The sequence below is a fragment of the Protomyctophum parallelum genome, assembly GCF_964188405.1.
Source record: "Protomyctophum parallelum genome assembly, chromosome: 17".
NCBI classification, from domain to species: domain Eukaryota; kingdom Metazoa; phylum Chordata; class Actinopteri; order Myctophiformes; family Myctophidae; genus Protomyctophum; species Protomyctophum parallelum.
The window spans coordinates 46,215,435-46,235,901 of NC_139719.1; the positions used below are offsets into that span (position 1 = coordinate 46,215,435).

Consider the following 20,467-nt stretch of genomic DNA (forward strand, 5'->3'; position numbering starts at 1 on the left):
TGTCTCTAATGTAAAGTGAATGTCTCTCTCCCGCCCCCTACAGGTGGTACCCTATCATTACTGCCAGGCGGACAACGCCTCTCTCTCTCTCTCTCTGTCTCTAATGTAAAGTGAATGTCTCTCTCCCGCCCCCTACAGGTGGTGGCCTATCATTACTGCCAGGCGGACAACGCCTCTCTCTCTCTCTCTCTGTCTCTAATGTAAAGTGAATGTCTCTCTCCCGCCCCCTACAGGTGGTGGCCTATCATTACTGCCAGGCGGACAACGCCTCTCTCTCTCTCTCTCTGTCTCTAATGTAAAGTGAATGTCTCTCTCCCGCCCCCTACAGGTGGTGGCCTATCATTACTGCCAGGCGGATAACGCCTCTCTCTCTCTCTCTCTCTCTCTCTCTCTCTGTCTCTGATGTAAAGTGAATGTCTCTCTCCCGCCCCCTACAGGTGGTGGCCTACCATTACTGCCAGGCGGACAACGCCTCTCTCTCTCTCTCTCTCTCTGTCTCTGATGTAAAGTGAATGTCTCTCTCCCGCCCCCTACAGGTGGTGGCCTATCATTACTGCCAGGCGGACAACGCCTACACCTGCCTGGTCCCGGAGCTGGTGCACAACGTGGCGGCGCTGCTCTGTCGCTCGCCCCACCTGGCCTCGTACCGCGCCCTGCTGCTGCGCGAGCCGCAGCTCCAGAGCATGCTCAGCCTGCGCTCCTGTGTGCAGGACCCCCTGGCCTCCTTCAGGAGGGGCGTCCTGCAGCCCCTCGACGCCCTCTACAAAGGTCTGTCTGTCTGTCTGTCTGTCTGTCTGTCTGTCTGTCTGTCTGTCTGTCTGTCTGTCTGTCTGTCTGTCTGTCTGTCTGTCTGTCTGTCTGTCTGTCTGTTCTGTCTGTCTGTCTGTCTGTCTGTCTGTTCAGGAGGGGGGTCCTCCAGCCCCTCGACGCCCTCTACAAAGGTCTGTCTGTCTGTCTGTCTGTCTGTCTGTCTGTCTGTCTGTCTGTCTGTCTGTCTGTCTGTCTGTCTGTCTGTCTGTCTGTCTGTCTGTCTGTCTGTCTGTCTGTCTGTCTGTCTGTCTGTCTGTTCAGGAGGGGGGTCCTCCAGCCCCTCGACGCCCTCTACAAAGGTCTGTCTGTCTGTCTGTCTGTCTGTCTGTCTGTCTGTCTGTCTGTCTGTCTGTCTGTCTGTCTGTCTGTCTGTCTGTCTGTCTGTCTGTCTGTCTGTCTGTTCAGGAGGGGGGTCCTCCAGCCCCTCGACGCCCTCTACAAAGGTCTGTCTGTCTGTCTGTCTGTCTGTCTGTCTGTCTGTCTGTCTGTCTGTCTGTCTGTCTGTCTGTCTGTCTGTCTGTCTGTCTGTCTGTCTGTTCAGGAGGGGGGTCCTCCAGCCCCTCGACGCCCTCTACAAAGGTCTGTCTGTCTGTCTGTCTGTCTGTCTGTCTGTCTGTCTGTCTGTCTGTCTGTCTGTCTGTCTGTCTGTCTGTCTGTCTGTCTGTCTGTCTGTCTGTCTGTCTGTCTGTCTGTCTGTCTGTCTGTCTGTCTGTCTGTCTGTTCAGGAGGGGGGTCCTCCAGCCCCTCGACGCCCTCTACAAAGGTCTGTCTGTCTGTCTGTCTGTCTGTCTGTCTGTCTGTCTGTCTGTCTGTCTGCTGTGTTGTTTTTGGCAGCGCATTTCTATTTTAGTTTTAGTCACATTTTAGTCACCCGGAATGTTTTATTGTTAGTCTAGTTTTAGTCGACTAATCTCATAAGATTTTAGTCGACTAAATCTACAGGTGATTTAGTCGACTAAAATGTATTTTGGCGGGTCTTGATGCCGTCGTAATGACTGTTTTTTACACATGCTGAAAATAGCCGATCTACAAGCTCACAACGTGGATCTGCTATTTTCAGCATGCAACCGAGTGTAAAATGACTTATACTGGATCTCTTGTCCACTAGTCCCTTCCTAACATTTTAGTCTAGTTTTTATTTGTTGACTAAATTGTCAGTATATTTAGTCTTAGTTTTAGTCATCATAGATTAGTTTTCATTTAGTTTCCAATTAGTTTTTGTCAGTGTAAAAAGGTAGTTGACGAACATTTTTCATTTTAGTTTTAGTCGACGAAAACAACACTGTCTGTCTGTCTGTCTGTCTGTCTGTCTGTCTGTCTGTCTGTCTGTCTGTCTGTCTGTCTGTCTGTCTGTCTGTCTGTCTGTCTGTCTGTCTGTCTGTCTGTCTGTGTGATGTGTCTGCGTTTCAGAGGACCTGATCATGAGTATTGATCTGTGTGTTTCAGAGAGTAAGATCTTGTCAGAGGAGGACCTGATCATAAGTATTGATCTGTGTGTTTCAGAGAGTAAGATCTGGTCAGAGGAGGACCTGATCATAAGTATTGATCTGTGTGTTTCAGAGAGTAAGATCTCGTCGGAGGAGGACCTGATCATAAGTATTGATCTGTGTGTTTCAGAGAGTAAGATCTCGTCAGAGGAGGACCTGATCATATTGATCGACGGCCTCAACGAGGCAGAGTTCCACAAGCCAGACTACGGAGACACCATCGTGTCCTTCCTGTGCAAAACCATCAACAAGTTCCCTCCCTGGCTGAAGCTGGTGGTGACCGTCAGGACCACGCTACAGGTAAACCACACTAATAGGACCACACTAAACCACACTAAACCACACTAATAGGACCACACTACAGGTAAACCACACTAATAGGACCACACTAAACCACACTAAACCACACTAATAGGACCACACTACAGGTACACCACACTAATAGGACCACACTAAACCACACTAATAGGACCACGCTAAACCACACTAATAGGACCACATTACAGGTAAAACCACACTAATAGGACCACACTAAACCACACTAATAGGACCACACTAAACCACACTAAACCACACTAATATGACCACACTACAGGTAAAACCACACTAATAGGACCACACTACAAGACCTATCTGTCGATCCACCTTGTAACATCTGTGCCCAGAGGCACATTGTTTATATGCATTTTTTCGTTTGCTACGCACTATTTTCATGTATGTTATTATTTTCGTCTTCTCAACCATTCTGTCAAACTTCACAGTGCGTTAATCACGCATTAAAAAAATTAGTGCCGTTAAAAGGATTGTGAGTTAACTAGTTAATAATGCGTTAAAGGTGTAGTGAAATGAAAAATAAGTTTTTCACACTTTTAGACCATATCCGTGGTCATCCTATGGCCAAAACCTAACAATGGATGCCAAATGTGTTTTTATATCAAAAGGTCCATAAAAACGATTGCATTATTTATTTATTAAAACGAAAACGTGCTGCGTGATGATCGATAAAAGCCAATAACAATGAAGCTCACCCGTTTAATTCCCCATATTTGCGCGTCCGTCCATCACAGCTGCTACTGATTACAGAATACTCAGTTTTTATTTCCATTCCAGATAACATCCAGACAGTGTATTACTCGCTTTCAACTCAATCATCACGCTAAAATATGTATCTGAAAACATTATAGGGTAGAAATAAGCCACATAACAGTAAACTGGTACAGCTGGCGACCATCTGATTTGTAAACAAACACACACCACGCTGTTGCGCATAGCATTAGCCACCGTCCCTAGCTACCGTCCCATCGCCTGAAGGGATGCGACACTCTGATTGGTTCAGAAACTTCAGACCGGTGTTTCATGTAGAAACACCATTTTCATGTTGTTCACCATTTCCGTTTCACTGCACCTTTAACTTTGACAGCCCTAATTAAGAGACTTTCTTGTTTGGATTTCGATCGAGGACGGACTTTTTCGTAACGGTGTAAAGGGTGGTAAGAGGAGACTTATCACTACACGACATTGGGCGGGTTCCATTTTGGATTTCCTTTTGGACATTTAAGTTTATCTTTGGACAGTGCCAGGACACCTGAACCTCACACCCAGGGCCGGGTCTATCATATGGGCACTTTGGGCTCGTGCCCAGGGGCCCTTGGGCACCAGGGGCCCCTAAAAAAAAGAAAAGAAAAAGGGTTTTTTTTTGGGGGTTTTTTTCACAGAAAATGTCCCTGCTAATCCGAATGAAATAAATGTCTAAAAAGATTAGTGTTTTATTGTTGCATTTGTTGGTGAGAAGGGCAGCTGAGAAGTGCAAATTGTGTGTGTAAAGCAGCAACAATGAGCTAGATTGGCTGTCACTCTGGGGGGGGGGGGGGGGGGGGGGGGGGGGTAGGCGACCGGAAATAGGCCAATATAACGGCATAAAACCGCCCCAAAACGGCTCCAAAAAACAGCAAAAATGTTGCGCACGGGTGAAGGGGGGGGGGCCTTCGAGCTTCAGTGCCCAGGGGCCCTCAGAGGTGTTAATCCGGCCCTGCTCACACCCATCCCTTTTTGAGGCGGTTTATTTTATTTTGATTATAAATGATTATGATTATTATTAAGTGACTATTGTTGTTGTTGAAAACTTTATTTTGTTTTGAGTTTATTAAATCACAGTTTAAGCTTATTTTCTGATTCCGGTAGTGATTTTTTTATTCTGAACTGAACCCACCACCTCCCTCATTTTGCTATAATTGGTTTATTTAATTGTCATTATTGTAATCGTTATAACATACCTACCTACCTAACTACCAGTGTTGTTTTCGTCGACTAAAACTGAGACGAAAAATGTTCGTCGACTACCTATTTCCACTGAAGAAAACTAAATGGAAACTAAATTAAAACTATGCTATGGTGACTAAAACTAAGACTAATATACTGACAATTTCGTCGACAAATAAAAACTAGACTAAAATGTTAAGAAGGGACTATAGTGGACACGAGATCCAGTATAAGTCATTTTACACTTGGTTGCATGCTGAAAATAGCAGATCTACAAGCGCGACGCGTTGTGAGCTTGTAGATCGGCTATTTTCAGCAAGTGTAAAAACACTCATTACGACGGCATCAAGGCCCACCAAAACACATTTTAGTCGACTAAATCACCCGTAGATTTAGTCGACTAAAATTGCATTGCTGGACTAACACTAAGACATTCCAGGTGACTAAAATGTGACTTCAAGAGACTTTGACTAAAAACTAAAATAGAAATGTCCTGCCAAAAACCACAACACTGCTACCTATACCTACCTACCTACCTACCTACTAGAGTTCTCAAACTCAAAACTAGGGCCGGGCCGGGCCTAAAATGTATGCTAATCTCAGTAGGGCCGGGCCGGGCCTGGGGCTCCATGAAAAAAAATATATATATATATTGAATTTGTTTAGAATAATAAAAATAATAGTTCTGTTCTGTCTGTTTGTGTATTTATCTATTATGAAGATGGTGCTGACTGGCGTTTCACTTTTACTCTGTGTAGAGTTCTCAAATTCTGCACAAACCCGACCAGGCCCGACCCGACATTTAGGGCCGGGTCGGGCCTAAAATCTATGCTAATTAGTCGGGCCGGGACTAGGGCCTGATCAGTTAGGGCCCAGTTAGGGCCGGGCCTTCATTTTCGGGCCTGATGAGAACTCTACTACCTACCTACCTTGTGGCTCCTCCCCCAGGAGATCACCAATCAGCTGCCGTTCCACCGCATCATGCTGGACGTGCTGGAGGAGAACGAGGCCATCGACGCAGACCTCCAGGGCTACATCCTCCACCGCATCCACAGCAGCGCCGAGATCCAGAACAACATCAGCCTCAACGGCAAGATGGACAACAGCACCTTCATGAAGCTCAGCGCTCACCTGAAGGCCCTCAGCCAGGGCTCCTACCTCTACCTGAAGCTCACCTTCGACCTCATCGAGAAGGGATACCTGGTGCTGAAGAGCTCCAGCTACAAGGTGGGTTAGAGAGACATTCACTTTACAGAGGGAGAGGGAGAGAGGGAGGGAGAGAGACATTCACTTTAACAGAGAGAGAGGAGAGAGGAGGGAGGGAGGGAGGGAGGGAGGGAGAGGGAGGGAGGGGGAGGGAGAGAGGGAGAGAGAGGGGGAGGGAGGGAGGGAGGAGAGGGAGAGGGGGAGGGGGAGGGGGAGGGGGGAGGGGGGAGGGGGAGAGGGAGGAGAGAGAGGGAGGGAGGGATAGAGAGGAGAGGGAGAGGAGAGAGGAGAGGGAGAGGGAGAGGGAGAGGGAGAGGGAGAGGGAGAGGGAGAGGGAGAGGGAGAGGGAGAGGGAGAGGGAGAGGGAGGGAGAGGGAGAGAGAGGGAGGGAGGGAGGGACCTGGTGCTGAAGAGAGCTCCAGCTACAAGGTAGAGAGACATTCACTTTACATTACGTTAGAGAGAGAGGGAGAGAGGGAGAGAGAGAGAGAGAGAGAGAGCGTCCGTCCGTTATCAGCTAATCTCCGCCACCGTTGGCCCGATCAATGCCAAACTTCGCACACACACTCCCTGGATGCCAACGACGAACCTCTGCTCCAAATATTCCTCAACGGCCGGTTATAGCGCCACCATGAGGCCGATTTAGGCAAAACACTTCTCCATAGTCCATAGTCATGTGATCAACACGGAGCGTTGATCAGCCAATCTTATAGCCTGATTGGCTAAGATTGGCTTCCAAAGCTCACATGATTGGTCCGTTTAGAAAAGAATGCCACAAATCACAAACACGGTGTGCAATTTCCGTGAAATTATACACGCACATTTCCACTAGGCCGAGGACGACATGCCACAATCTTTCCCCCCCAAATCAGCCTCACGGTGGCGCTATAACAGGCCAATTCATGTTTTTAGCTATAACTGCATCGATCTGTATACAACGTATGTATGTGCACTCCAATTTACAATTTACAATTTAGGCATTTAGCAGACGCTCTTAATCCAGAGCGACTTACATTTAAGCAAGAACAAAAGCATGGGAATACATCACATAAAAGCATTTATCAATATCATGAAACATGCGTAAGCTAAGAAAGTAACAGTGGAATATCTATATAATGAAACTGGAAGCCGGTTATAGCGCCACCATGAGGCCGATTTCTGTAAAACACATTGCTTTGCTTCTATGGCCCAACAGCCTGGAATAAACTCCCATTCGAGCTCAGACACGCACCCTCTGTAGACATTTTTAAATCTCAACTCAAGACCCACCTCTTCACTCTTGCTTTTAGTTGAGTTTTACTATGCACGTTCCTACCCTGCCCTGACTGATTTGCTGCATGTGGTGTTTTTAATTGTTTTTAATTTATTTTATGTTCTTATATTAAATGTTGTTCTTTGCCATTGTTCTATCATTTTAACTACTTGTTTTATTGTATTCTATTTTTGTGTCCTGCCCTGTGAAGCACTTTGAGCTGCATTTATGTATGAAAGGTGCTATACAAATAAAGTTTATTATTATTATTATTATTATTATTATTATGTTAGTCGCACAGATTTCGTCCAAATCTCACGCGAATCGGTCCACATGATCTCTGTAGTCATGTGATCAAGACGAGTCTGTTGGATTTCTCAGATCCTACACTGATTGGCTTACACACTATCTCTATAGTCATGTGATATATCATTTTCCATCCTAATTGGCTAACATTGGCTTTCAACGTTTGCAGGATTGGCCCGTTTTGAACAAAAAGCCTCAAATCATCCAATCGCCATCCAAGGCAAGAAGAAATGGCACCCTTTTTCACATTGGCCTATTATAGCGCCACCAGGAGGACACAGCCTGACCTGCCCTGGTGAAGACCTGTCCTATTATAGCGCCACCAGGAGGCCACAGCCTGACCTGCCCTGGTGGAGACCTGTCCTATTATAGCGCCACCAGGAGGCCACAACCTGACCTGCCCTGGTGGAGACCTGTCCTATTATAGCGCCACCAGGAGGCCACAACCTGACCTGCCCTGGTGGAGACCTGTCCTATTATAGCGCCACCAGGAGGCCACAACCTGACCTGCCCTGGTGGAGACCTGTCCTATTATAGCGCCACCAGGAGGCCACAACCTGACCTGCCCTGGTGGAGACCTGTCCTATTATAGCGCCACCAGGAGGCCACAACCTGACCTGCCCTGGTGGAGACCTGTCCTATTATAGCGCCACCAGGAGGCCACAACCTGACCTGCCCTGGTGGAGACCTGTCCTATTATAGCGCCACCAGGAGGCCACAACCTGACCTGCCCTGGTGGAGACCTGTCCTGTTATAGCGCCACCAGGAGGCCACAACCTGACCTGCCCTGGTGGAGACCTGTCCTATTATAGCGCCACCAGGAGGCCACAACCTGACCTGCCCTGGTGGAGACCTGTGCCGATGGGCACTTTATCTAGTTATCTGTGTTAGTGGTCAGGTGGTTCCCGTTGACCTATCAGAAGGGTTCTAACATGAATTAGCCAGGTGGTGCCAGAGAACCTGGCGGAGGTTTAAAATCAGACCAGTGTGTGTCCAGTGGAAACCTCGTATGAATCTGATCTCAGCTCAGAATGGGTTATAATCAGACCATAGTGTGTTGTCCAGTGGAATATGAATCTGATCTCAGGTCAGAATGGGTGTAACAGTGTGTCTCTGTCTCCCCCCGGTGGCCAGGTGGTGCCAGTGAACCTGGCCGAGGTGTACCTGCTCCAGTGCAACATGCGCTTCCCGACGCAGTCGTCGTTCGAGCGCGCTCTGCCGCTGCTCAACGTGGCCGTGGCGTCGCTGCATCCGCTGACCGACGAGCAGATCTACCAGACCATCAACTCTGGCTCGCTGCAGGTAACGCGCTATACAGATCTACTATCCTATACCATCAGACATCAGGTTCTAAAAAAAATGTCACAGTCGTTCTTCGATAAAAAAAAAAATAGCAGATCTACAAGCTCGTAGCGCGCCACCGAGTGGCGCGCTACGAGCTTGTAGGTCTGCTATTTTTCAATAGCTATAAAGCATAGCATGATGCTATAACACCAAAATGGGTTCCCGTTCAGAATGGGTTAACGCGCTATACAGATCTACCAGACCATCAACTCTGGGTCGCTGCAGGTAATGCTACCATGTTAACGCGCTATACAGATCTACTATCCTCCATGTGTGATGGATCGTCGTGATCGTTATCGCGAACATGGAGCCCCTCACTGTATCTTTTTGTTTCTTTCGATCGCCTTCATCTCCCAATTCCTCGCTCCGAGAGACGGAATTTCTGGTCAAAACTACGTTTATTCGACGGTCCATATGACACGTGTAGCGATGGTCGTGGTCAACAGATTTACAGTAGAGTCACAAATTACACTTTACTTCAAAAATCAGAGCACAAGAAAGAAAACAAATTAAAATTTACAAAAACTTATTTTTTTCATGTCACAATCCCTTCAATAAAGTGTTGTGGATTGTGACATTAAAAAAAAGGTTTTGGAATTGTTCTTGTTTTTTTTAGGTTTTCTAATCTCAATTGCACCCAAAAAAACATGAACTTTTAACATTCAGTAGATTTTCTGTGATTTGGGGTTTTCTGGCTCAAACAGGTGCTCTGATTTGCCGTATATGTCAATGGGATTTGCCAGCAGATGTCACTGTTTCACTGTGTTGCCTGTTTTCATTGAAGCTCAAAAGGCCCAAAAAAACCCCAAAGAAAACTTCAGACCACAGAAAATCCACTGAGTGTTCAAAGTTCAGGTTTTTTGGGTGTAATTGAGGTCATAAAACCTAAAAGAAAAATAAATGAAAATACTAATACAGTGTACTTATGGGTGTTCCAGGGTACTCTGGACTGGGAGGACTTCTCCCAGCGCCTGGACAACCTCTCGGTGTTCCTGGTGAAGCGGAGAGACGGGACCAGGATGTTCGTCCATCCGTCCTTCAGGGAGTGGCTGATCTGGAGGGAGGAGGGCGAGAAGACCAAGTTCCTCTGTGACCCCAGGTCAGAGGTCAATGCATACTCTGTGACCCCCCAGGTCAAAGGTCAATCAGTGTTGTCTTTGGCAGCAAATTTCTATTTTAGTTTTTTAGTCTTTTGTCTTTTTTAATAGTTTTCATGTAGTTTTAGTCACATTTTAGTCACCTGGAATGTTTTATTGTTAGTCTAGTTTTAGTCGACTAAATGTCATGAGATTTTAGTCGGCTAAATCTACAGGTGATTTAGTCGACTAAAATGTATTGTTGGCGGGCCTTGATGTCGTCGTAATGAGTGTTTTTACACTTGCTGAAAATAGCAGATCTACAAGCTCTACGAGCAGATCTACGAGCTTGTAGATCTGCTATTTTCAGCATGCAACCAAGTGTAAAATGACTTATACTGGATCTCTTGTCCACTAGTACCTTCCTAACATTTTAGTCTAGTTTTTATTTGTTGACGAAATTGTCAGTATATTTAGTCTTAGTTTTAGTCATCGTAGCATAGTTTTAATTTAGTTTATATTTAGTTTTCTTCAGTGAAAAAAGGTAGTCGACGGACATTTTTCGTCTTAGTTTTAGTCGACGAAAACAACACTATTCTCAACCCGTTTATAATTTCAATGCATACATCTATCTCTCGGTAATGTAATATAAAGTGAATCTCTCTCTCTCTCTCTCTCTCTCTCTCTCTCTCTCTCTCTCTCTCTCTCTCTCTCTCTCTCTCTCTCTCTCTCTCTGTAGTGTAATGTAAAGTGAATGTCTCTCTCTATCTCTCTCTCTCTCTCTCTCTCTCTCTCTCTCTCTCTCTCTCTCTCTGTAGTTTAATGTAAAGTGAATGTCTCTCTCTCTCTCTCTCTCTCTCTCTCTCTCTCTCTCTCTCTCTCTCTCTCTCTCTCTCTCTCTCTCTCTCTCTCTCTCTCTCTCTCTCTCTGTAGTTTAATGTAAAGTGAATGTCTCTCTCTCTCTCTCTCTCTCTCTCTCTCTCTCTCTCTCTCTCTCTCTCTCTGTAGTTTAATGTAAAGTGAATGTCTCTCTCTCTCTCTCTCTCTCTCTCTCTCTCTCTCTCTCTCTCTCTCTCTCTCTCTCTCTCTCTCTCTCTCTCTCTCTCTCTCTCTCTCTCTCTCTCTCTCTCTCTCTCTCTCTCTCTCTCTCTCTCTGTAGTGTAATGTAAAGTGAATGTCTCTCTCCCCAGGAGCGGCCACACCCTGCTGGCGTTCTGGTTTTCCCGGCAGGACAACAAGCTGAACCGACAGCAGACAATCGAGCTGGGTCACCACATCCTGAAGGCCCACATCTTTAAGGTAGAGAGACATCCACTTTACATTACATTACAGAGAGAGAGAGAGAGAGAGAGACACTGGGTCACCACATCCTGAAGGCCCACATCTTTAAGGTAGAGAGACATCCACTTTACATTACATTACAGAGAGAGAGAGAGAGAGAGACACTGGGTCACCACATCCTGAAGGCCCACATCTTTAAGGTAGAGAGACATCCACTTTACATTACATTACAGAGAGAGAGAGAGAGAGAGACACTGGGCCACCACATCCTGAAGGCCCACATCTTTAAGGTAGAGAGACATCCACTTTACATTACATTACAGAGAGAGAGAGAGAGAGAGAGAGACACTGGGTCACCACATCCTGAAGGCTCACATCTTTAAGGTAGAGAGACATCCACTTTACATTACATTACAGAGAGAGAGAGAGACACTGGGTCACCACATCCTGAAGGCCCACATCTTTAAGGTAGAGAGACATCCACTTTACATTACATTACAGAGAGAGAGAGAGAGAGAGAGAGACACTGGGTCACCACATCCTGAAGGCCCACATCTTTAAGGTAGAGAGACATCCACTTTACATTACATTACAGAGAGAGAGAGAGAGAGAGAGACACTGGGTCACCACATCCTGAAGGCTCACATCTTTAAGGTAGAGAGACATCCACTTTACATTACATTACAGAGAGAGAGAGAGAGAGAGAGAGACACTGGGTCACCACATCCTGAAGGCTCACATCTTTAAGGTAGAGAGACATCCACTTTACATTACATTACAGAGAGAGAGAGAGAGAGAGAGAGAGAGAGAGACACCACATCCTGAAGGCTCACATCTTCAAGGTGCACGCGCGCACACACACACACACACACACACACACACACACACACACACACACACACACACACACACACACACACACACACACACACACTCACACACACACACACACACACACACACACACACACACACTCACACACACACACACACACACACACACACTCACACACACACACACTCACACACACAGACTATGTGAAGGAGCTCATCTTTGGTCTCCTCTCCTCCAGGGTCTCAGTAAGAAGGTGGGCGTGTCCTCGTCCGTCCTGCAGGGTCTCTGGGTGTCCTACAGCACAGAGGGGCTTTCCACCGCGCTGTCCTCCCTCAGGAACCTCTACACGCCCAATATTAAGGTACGCCGCTGCTCTGTGCCGCTGCTGCTCTGTGGTGCTGGTGCTCTGTGGTGCTGGTGCTCTGTGACGCTGGTGCTCTGTGGTGCTGGTGCTCTGTGGTGCTGGTGCTCTGTGGTGCTGGTGCTCTGTGAGAAAACAGGGCGGCGGTGGCTCAGGGGTAGAGTGGCCGGTCCTGTAACTTCCCCAGAGTTGGTGTCGAAGTGCAAGACTCTGAACCAACCAAATTGCTCCTGATGGGCAGGTTGGTTTCCTCCATATGAATGGGTGAATGTAATGCACCATCTCTGTAAAGGTGAATGAACGGGTGAATGTACCATCTATGTAAAGTGCCTTGGGTAAAGGCGCTAAATAAATGCACCATTTACAAAAAGGATAAACATTATTGAGGATGTCCACCATGTTTTAGTTTTCATTTTGAACTGGGATATAAAATAACCATAAAAAACGAATACAGATAGCCTACTGTACGTCTGGCTGACGTAACACACCGGCTTCACGGATTGGCCAGAGGCGTCACGTGACATTTATACCGTTGGTAGTGATATATGTGGCAGGTGTGGCGACAGAACTGCATTGTGGGACAGAGAGACAGAGAGACAGAACTGCATTGTGGGACAGAGAGAGACAGAACTGCATTGTGGGACAGAGAGAGACAGAACTGCATTGTGGGACAGAGAGAGACAGAACTGCATTTTGAGACAGAGAGACAAAGAACTGCATTGTGGGACAGAGAATCAAGGACATTGTGACGTTAGAATGATCCGCTGGACCGTCCATCTGAAAGGAGGAGCACAGAGATGTCTCCATGCAGCTGTGGTGCTGCAGGACAAGCTGTACTGCTTTGGAGGAGACAGTGATCACATTGATGTTCACGTCTTCAACACAGTGTCTTTATGCTGGAGGAAGCTGACCCCAGTGAACTCTGGAAGAGGAGGAGGAGGACGCCCCCTAGAGGTTCCATCCAGGCGCTTCGGCCACACAGCTGTGTTGATAGAAGATGCAGTCTACATCTGGGGAGGCTGCTGGGGGGGTGGGAGTTCTACAATGAGCTTTATGCATTTGATGTTGACGCCCACAGACGGTCCAAACCCAGGGTTTCTGGCACTGTTCCAGAGGAGAGGTACTGGCACTCAGCCTGTGTGTTGGAAAATGTCATGTTTACCCATGGAGGAGAAACCAAGCTGAATAGATCCACTAATGACATGTACAAGTTGGACACCAGCACAATGGTCTGGGCTTTAATTAACACCAGCTGAACTCCACCGCTTGCTACATATCGTCACTCTGCTACTATCATCGGGACACAGATGTTTGTATTTGGGGGCTACATGAGGGGTCAGCACTACAACACCATCAGAGTATTTGACACAGAGACAGACCTATGGCTGAGCACACCTTCTGCACAGCCTCTTCCAGAAGGACGCGGTTTTCATTCAGCATTTACCTACAATGGAGAGCTGTACATATTTGGTGGTTCCAACTATAAGCGGACCCTCAATGATGTGTGGAAATTCCGTCCAGAGACCTTCTCCTGGAAGAAGGTTGAGCCCAAGGGGAAAGGACCGGATCCAATTTACTATATGTGCTGTTGCATGGTGGGAGATCGTATCATCCTCTTTGGAGGACGCAACACACCCAAAGACCTGTACATTAGACGTTAGACTTGAGTCCTAGTCTTAAGACGCTGTGCAAGCTAGCAGTTACTGAGCATGGTCTGGACCAATCAGAACTCCCACACAACATCAGGTGGGAACTGGCGGCGGCCATGATGACAACCAACAATAATTAAAAACCCACGACAATGACGACGCCGACATGATAAAGGAGTGCCTACAATAAAGAAGGAAATGTAAATAATAAAAATCACACCCGTGTGAAGTGAGGGGCGCTGAAGACAAACAGTAAACCTATGTGTAGGAGCGGCTCAAAAATCTGACATTTTTATAAAACAGAAAAAATAAATTTGCCTTTGTGACGTGAGCACCCACTATCACTCACAACTGCCCCTCCCTACCTACCCTACACCCACTATCACTCACAACTGCCCCTCCCTACCTACCCTACACCCACTATCACTCACAACTGCCCCTCCCTACCTACCCTACACCCACTATCACTCACAACTGCCCCTCCCTACCTACCCTACACCCACTATCACTCACAACTGCCCCTCCCTACCTACCCTACACCCACTATCACTCACAACTGCCCCTCCCTACCTACCCTATACCCACTATCACTCACAACTGCCCCTCCCTACCTACCTACCCTACGTAGACACACAATTTTTATATATATATATATATATAATATATATTGTTACTGCTGCTGAATTAGTTACATGTTCGCTAGAAACAGACTGTATCATATTATGAGTGACTGACTGTCGCAAACGATACAGAGACACCTCCCTGACAATAACGCAGAGACAGCTTGTTTATATTTGGACCACAACGCTTATATGAAACAATTTTAAGATGAGCCAATGTTATGTTGTTCTCCGTGGAGAAATTACTTCCGTGAACCAGGCAGAACCAGGGGATGAGCGAGTGACGTCAGGACTTTAGAACCAGGGGATGAGCGAGTGACGTCAGGACTTTAGAACCAGGGGATGAGCGAGTGACGTCATGACTTTAGAACCAGGGGATGAGCGAGTGACGTCAGGACTTTAGAACCAGGGGTTGAGCGAGTGACGTCAGGACTTTAGAACCAGGGGATGAGCGAGTGACGTCAGGACTTTAGAACCAGGGGATGAGCGAGTGACGTCAGGACTTTAGAACCAGGGGATGAGCGAGTGACGTCAGGACTTTAGAACCAGGGGATGAGCGAGTGACGTCAGGACTTTAGAACCAGGGGATGAGCGAGTGACGTCATGACTTTAGAACCAGGGGATGAGCGAGTGACGTCAGGACTTTAGAACCAGGGGTTGAGCGAGTGACGTCAGGACTTTAGAACCAGGGGATGAGCGAGTGACGTCAGGACTTTAGAACCAGGGGATGAGTGAGTGACGTCAGGACTTTAGAACCAGGGGATGAGCGAGTGACGTCAGGACTTTAGAACCAGGGGAGGAGCGAGTGACGTCAGGACTTTAGAACCAGGGGATGAGCGAGTGACGTCAGGACTTTAGAACCAGGGGATGAGCGAGTGACGTCAGGACTTTAGAACCAGGGGATGAGCGAGTGACGTCAGGACTTTAGAACCAGGGGATGAGCGAGTGACGTCAGGACTTTAGAACCAGGGGAGGAGCGAGTGACGTCAGGACTTTAGAACCAGGGGATGAGGGAGTGACGTCAGGACTTCGGTGCCCTATTGGGGCATGTCATGTGATCTACTGGTAGATCACAATCTAACTTTTGAGCATCCCTTTTTTAGACCAATGACATCAGCAGCTCCTTCGGCTTCCATGATTGGCCGACGCAACAAGCCGGCTTCACGGATTGGCCGTCGGCTTCACGTGACGTTTGTACCTCTGTAGCGATATAAGAGGTGGCGTGTGGTGAAAGAACTGCATTGTGGGACAGAGAGACAGAACTGCATTGTGGGACAGAGAGACAGAACTGCATTGTGGGACAGAGAGAGACAGAACTGCATTGTGGGACAGAGAGAGACAGAACTGCATTGTGGGACAGAGAGAGACAGAACTGCATTGTGGGACAGAGAGAGAGACAGAACTGCATTGTGAGACAGAGAGAGACAGAACTGCATTGTGGGACAGAGAGACAGAACTGCATTGTGGGACAGAGAGACAGAACTGCATTGTGGGACAGAGAGAGACATAACTGCATTGTGGGACAGAGAGACAGAACTGCATTGTGGGACAGAGAGACAGAACTGCATTGTGGGACAGAGAGAGACAGAACTGCATTGTGGGACAGAGAGACAGAACTGCATTGTGGGACAGAGAGAGACAAAGAACTGCATTGTGGGACAGAGAATCAAGGACATTGTGACGTTAGAATGATCCGCTGGACCGTCCATCTGAAAGGAGGAGCAGAGAGATGTCTCCATGCAGCTGTGGTGCTGCAGGACAAGCTGTACTGCTTTGGAGGAGACATTGATCACATTGATGTTCACGTCTTCAACACAGTGTCTTTATGCTGGAGGAAGCTGACCCCAGTGAACTCTGGAAGAGGAGGAGGAGGACGCCCCCTAGAGGTTCCATCCATGCGCTTCGGCAACACAGCTGTGTTGATAGAAGATGCAGTCTACATCTGGGGAGGCTGCTGGGAAGTGGAGGAGTACTGCAATGTGCTTTATGCATTTGATGTTGACGCCCACAGATGGTTCCAACCCAGGGTTTCTGGGACTGTTCCAGAGGAGAGGTACCACCACTCAGCCTGTGTGTTGGAGAAGGTCATGTTTATCCATGGAGGATACACCAAGCTGACTAGATCCACTAATGACATGTACAAGTTGGACACCAGCACAATGGTCTGGACTTTAATTAACACCAGAGGAACTCCACCTCCTGCTTCATGGTGTCACTCTGCTACCATCATCGGGACAAAGATGTTTGTATTTGGGGGCTGTATGGGGGGTCGCTACTACAACACCATCAGAGTGTTTGACACAGAGACCGACCTCTGGCTGAGCACACCTTCTGCACAGCCTCTTCCAGAAGGACGCTGGGATCATTCAGCCTTTACCTACAATGGAGAGCTGTACATATTTGGTGGCAGGAACTATAAGCCCCTCAAAGATGTGTGGAAATTCCGTCCAGAGACCTTCTCCTGGAAGAAAGTTGAGCCCAAGGGGAAAGGACCAGGTCCATTGAACAGTATGAGCTGTTGCATGGTGGGAGATCGTATCATCCTCTTTGGAGGACACGACACACCCAAAGACCTGTACATGTTAGACTTGAGTCCTAGTCTTAAGACGCTGTGCAAGCTAGCAGTTACTGAGCATGGTCTGGACCAATCAGAACTCCCACACAACATCAGGTGGGAACTGGCGGCGGCCATGATGACAACCAACAATAACAACCCACGACAATGACGACGCCGACATGATAAAGGCGTGCCTGCGATAAAGAAGGAAATGTAAATAATAAAAATCACACCCGTGTGAAGTGAGGGGCGCTAAAGACAAACATTAAACCTATGTATAGGAGGGGCTCAAAGATCGGACATTTTCATAAAACGGAAAAAATAAATTTGCCTTTGTGACGTGAGCACCCACTATCACTCACAACTGCCCCTCCCTACCTACCCTACACCCACTATCACTCACAACTGCCCTTCCCTAGCTACCCTACGTCAACCCTCTAAAAAAAAAAGATCCACCCTCACCCTCAGATCTGAAAATATATTCCTACTCGAGGGGTACTTGAGGGAGTTCCTCGGAGTCCCCCAGCAAATGGACCCTTATGGGTCTGTAACTCTGTACATCTTTACAATCTCAGAGGTAAATTAACAGTGGTTTTACAATATAAATTGGGGTAACAGAGATAGAAATTCCATTAAATCTGGGGTCCGTAGCATAATGCGTGTGAAACTGGGGGGGGGGGGGGGGGGGGGGTCCATGAAATCAATGTTTCGGAATCACTGCTAGAGCCGTAAAAATCCTCCCTTATCGGGGTCACTGGCATAATGTTTACAAATGGGGGGTCCTTATCGGGGTCACTGGCATAATGTTTACAAATGGGGGTCCGTGGCCTAATAAATGTTGATTTGGGGGTCCTTGACGCGAACAAGTTTGGGAACCAACTGATGTACACCATGGCCTTCCTTCTGCAGCGCGACGCGTTGAGAGCTTGTAGATCAGATATTTTCGGGGCGCAACCCAGCACTCTGTAGCTAGTGGAGATGCGGGGGTGTAACGACATGGATTCATAAACACAATTAGTTCAACGCAAAATGCTGCATTCAAGTTCAGGAGACTTTGGAACGCAATTCTCCTGAACGCTGCCTTCATGGAAAGGAGAGGAGGGGCATTTTGCATTTCTTTCACCGTGTAGTAAACGCTGCATTCATTCGTTGGTCTGGAGAGGGCAGTTGTTTTACAGACGGGTAAAAGGGCAGTTGTTTTACAGACGGGTAAAAGGGCAGTTGTTTTACAGACGGGTAAAAGGGCAGTTGTTTTACAGACGGGTAAAAGGGCAGTTGTTTTACAGACGGGTAAAAGGGCAGTTGTTTTACAGACGGGTAAAAGGGCAGTTGTTTTACAGACGGGTAAAAGGGCAGTTGTTTTACAGACGGGTAAAAGGGCAGTTGTTTTACAGACGGGTAAAAGGGCAGTTGTTTTGAAGACGGGTAAAAGGGCAGTTGTTTTACAGACGGGTAAAAGGGCAGTTGTTTTACAGGCGGGTAAAAGGGCAGTTGTTTTACAGACGGGTAAAAGGGGCAGTTGTTTTACAGACGGGTAAAAGGGCAGTTGTTTTACAGACGGGTAAAAGGGCAGTTGTTTTACAGGCGGGTAAAAGGGCAGTTGTTTTACAGACGGGTAAAAGGGCAGTTGTTTTACAGACGGGTAAAAGGGCAGTTGTTTTACAGACGGGTAAAAGGGCAGTTGTTTTACAGACGGGTAAAAGGGCAGTTGTTTTACAGACGGGTAAAAGGGCAGTTGTTTTACAGGCGGGTAAAAGGGCAGTTGTTTTACAGGCGGGTAAAAGGGCAGTTGTTTTACAGACGGGTAAAAGGGCAGTTGTTTTACAGGCGGGTAAAAGGGCAGTTGTTTTACAGACGGGTAAAAGGGCAGTTGTTTTACAGGCGGGTAAAAGGGCAGTTGTTTTACAGGCGGGTAAAAGGGCAGTTGTTTTACAGGCGGGTAAAAGGGCAGTTGTTTTACAGACGGGTAAAAGGGCAGTTGTTTTACAGACGGGTAAAAGGGCAGTTGTTTTACAGGCGGGTAAAAGGGCAGTTGTTTTACAGACGGGTAAAAGGGCAGTTGTTTTACAGACGGGTAAAAGGGGCAGTTGTTTTACAGACGGGTAAAAGGGCAGTTGTTTTACAGACGGGTAAAAGGGCAGTTGTTTTACAGGCGGGTAAAAGGGCAGTTGTTTTACAGACGGGTAAAAGGGCAGTTGTTTTACAGACGGGTAAAAGGGCAGTTGTTTTACAGACGGGTAAAAGGGCAGTTGTTTTACAGACGGGTAAAAGGGCAGTTGTTTTACAGACAGGTAAAAGGGCAGTTGTTTTACAGGCGGGTAAAAGGGCAGTTGTTTTACAGGCGGGTAAAAGGGCAGTTGTTTTACAGACGGGTAAAAGGGCAGTTGTTTTACAGGCGGGTAAAAGGGCAGTTGTTTTACAGACGGGTAAAAGGGCAGTTGTTTTACAGGCGGGTAAAAGGGCAGTTGTTTTACAGACGGGTAAAAGGGCAGTTGTTTTACAGGCGGGTAAAAGGGCAGTTGTTTTACAGACGGGTAAAAGGGCAGTTGTTTTACAGGCGGGTAAAAGGGCAGTTGTTTTACAGACGGGTAAAAGGGCAGTTGTTTTACAGGCGGGTAAAAGGGCAGTTGTTTTACAGACGGGTAAAAGGGCAGTTGTTTTACAGGCGGGTAAAAGGGCAGTTGTTTTACAGACGGGTAAAAGGGCAGTTGTTTTACAGACGGGTAAAAGGGCAGTTGTTTTACAGACGGGTAAAAGGGCAGTTGTTTTACAGGCGGGTAAAAGGGCAGTTGTTTTACAGACGGGTAAAAGGGCAGTTGTTTTACAGGCGGGTAAAAGGGCAGTTGTTTTACAGACGGGTAAAAGGGCAGTTGTTTTACAGGCGGGTAAAAGGGCAGTTGTTTTACAGACGGGGTAAAAGGGCAGTTGTTTTACAGACAGGTAAAAGGGCAGTTGTTTTACAGGCGGGTAAAAGGGCAGTTGTTTTACAGGCGGGTAAAAGGGGCAGTTGTTTTACAGGCGGGTAAAAGGGCAGTTGTTTTACAGGCGGGTAAAAGGGCAGTTGTTTTACAGACAGGTAAAAGGGCAGTTGTTTTACAGGCGGGTAAAAGGGCAGTTGTTTTACAGACGGGTAAAAGGGCAGTTGTTTTACAGACAGGTAAAAGGGCAGTTGTTTTACAGACGGGTAAAAGGGCAGTTGTTTTACAGACGGGTAAAAGGGCAGTTGTTTTACAGACGGGTAAAAGGGCAGTTGTTTTACAGACGGGGTAAAAGGGCAGTTGTTTTACAGGCGGGTAAAAAGGGCAGTTGTTTTACAGACAGGTAAAAGGGCAGTTGTTTTACAGGCGGGCAAAAGGGCAGTTGTTTTACAGGCGGGTAAAAGGGCAGTTGTTTTACAGACGGGTAAAAGGGCAGTTGTTTTACAG

The 20,467-nt window shown here is 47.2% G+C and overlaps 1 protein-coding gene across 1 annotated transcript in view; it reads left to right on the plus strand.

Moving 5' to 3' along the window:
- The window catches only part of LOC310875200 (protein TANC2-like), an 86,344-nt gene that overhangs the window by 51,553 nt on the left and 14,324 nt on the right, over positions 1-20,467 (plus strand). The window contains exons 9-15 of the mRNA XM_083788344.1: positions 537-768; positions 2,428-2,597; positions 5,505-5,783; positions 8,455-8,622; positions 9,603-9,763; positions 10,931-11,039; positions 12,094-12,216. Of these exons, the coding sequence (XP_083644470.1) occupies positions 537-768; positions 2,428-2,597; positions 5,505-5,783; positions 8,455-8,622; positions 9,603-9,763; positions 10,931-11,039; positions 12,094-12,216 (1,242 nt within the window). The remainder of the gene's footprint in view (positions 1-536; positions 769-2,427; positions 2,598-5,504; positions 5,784-8,454; positions 8,623-9,602; positions 9,764-10,930; positions 11,040-12,093; positions 12,217-20,467) is intronic.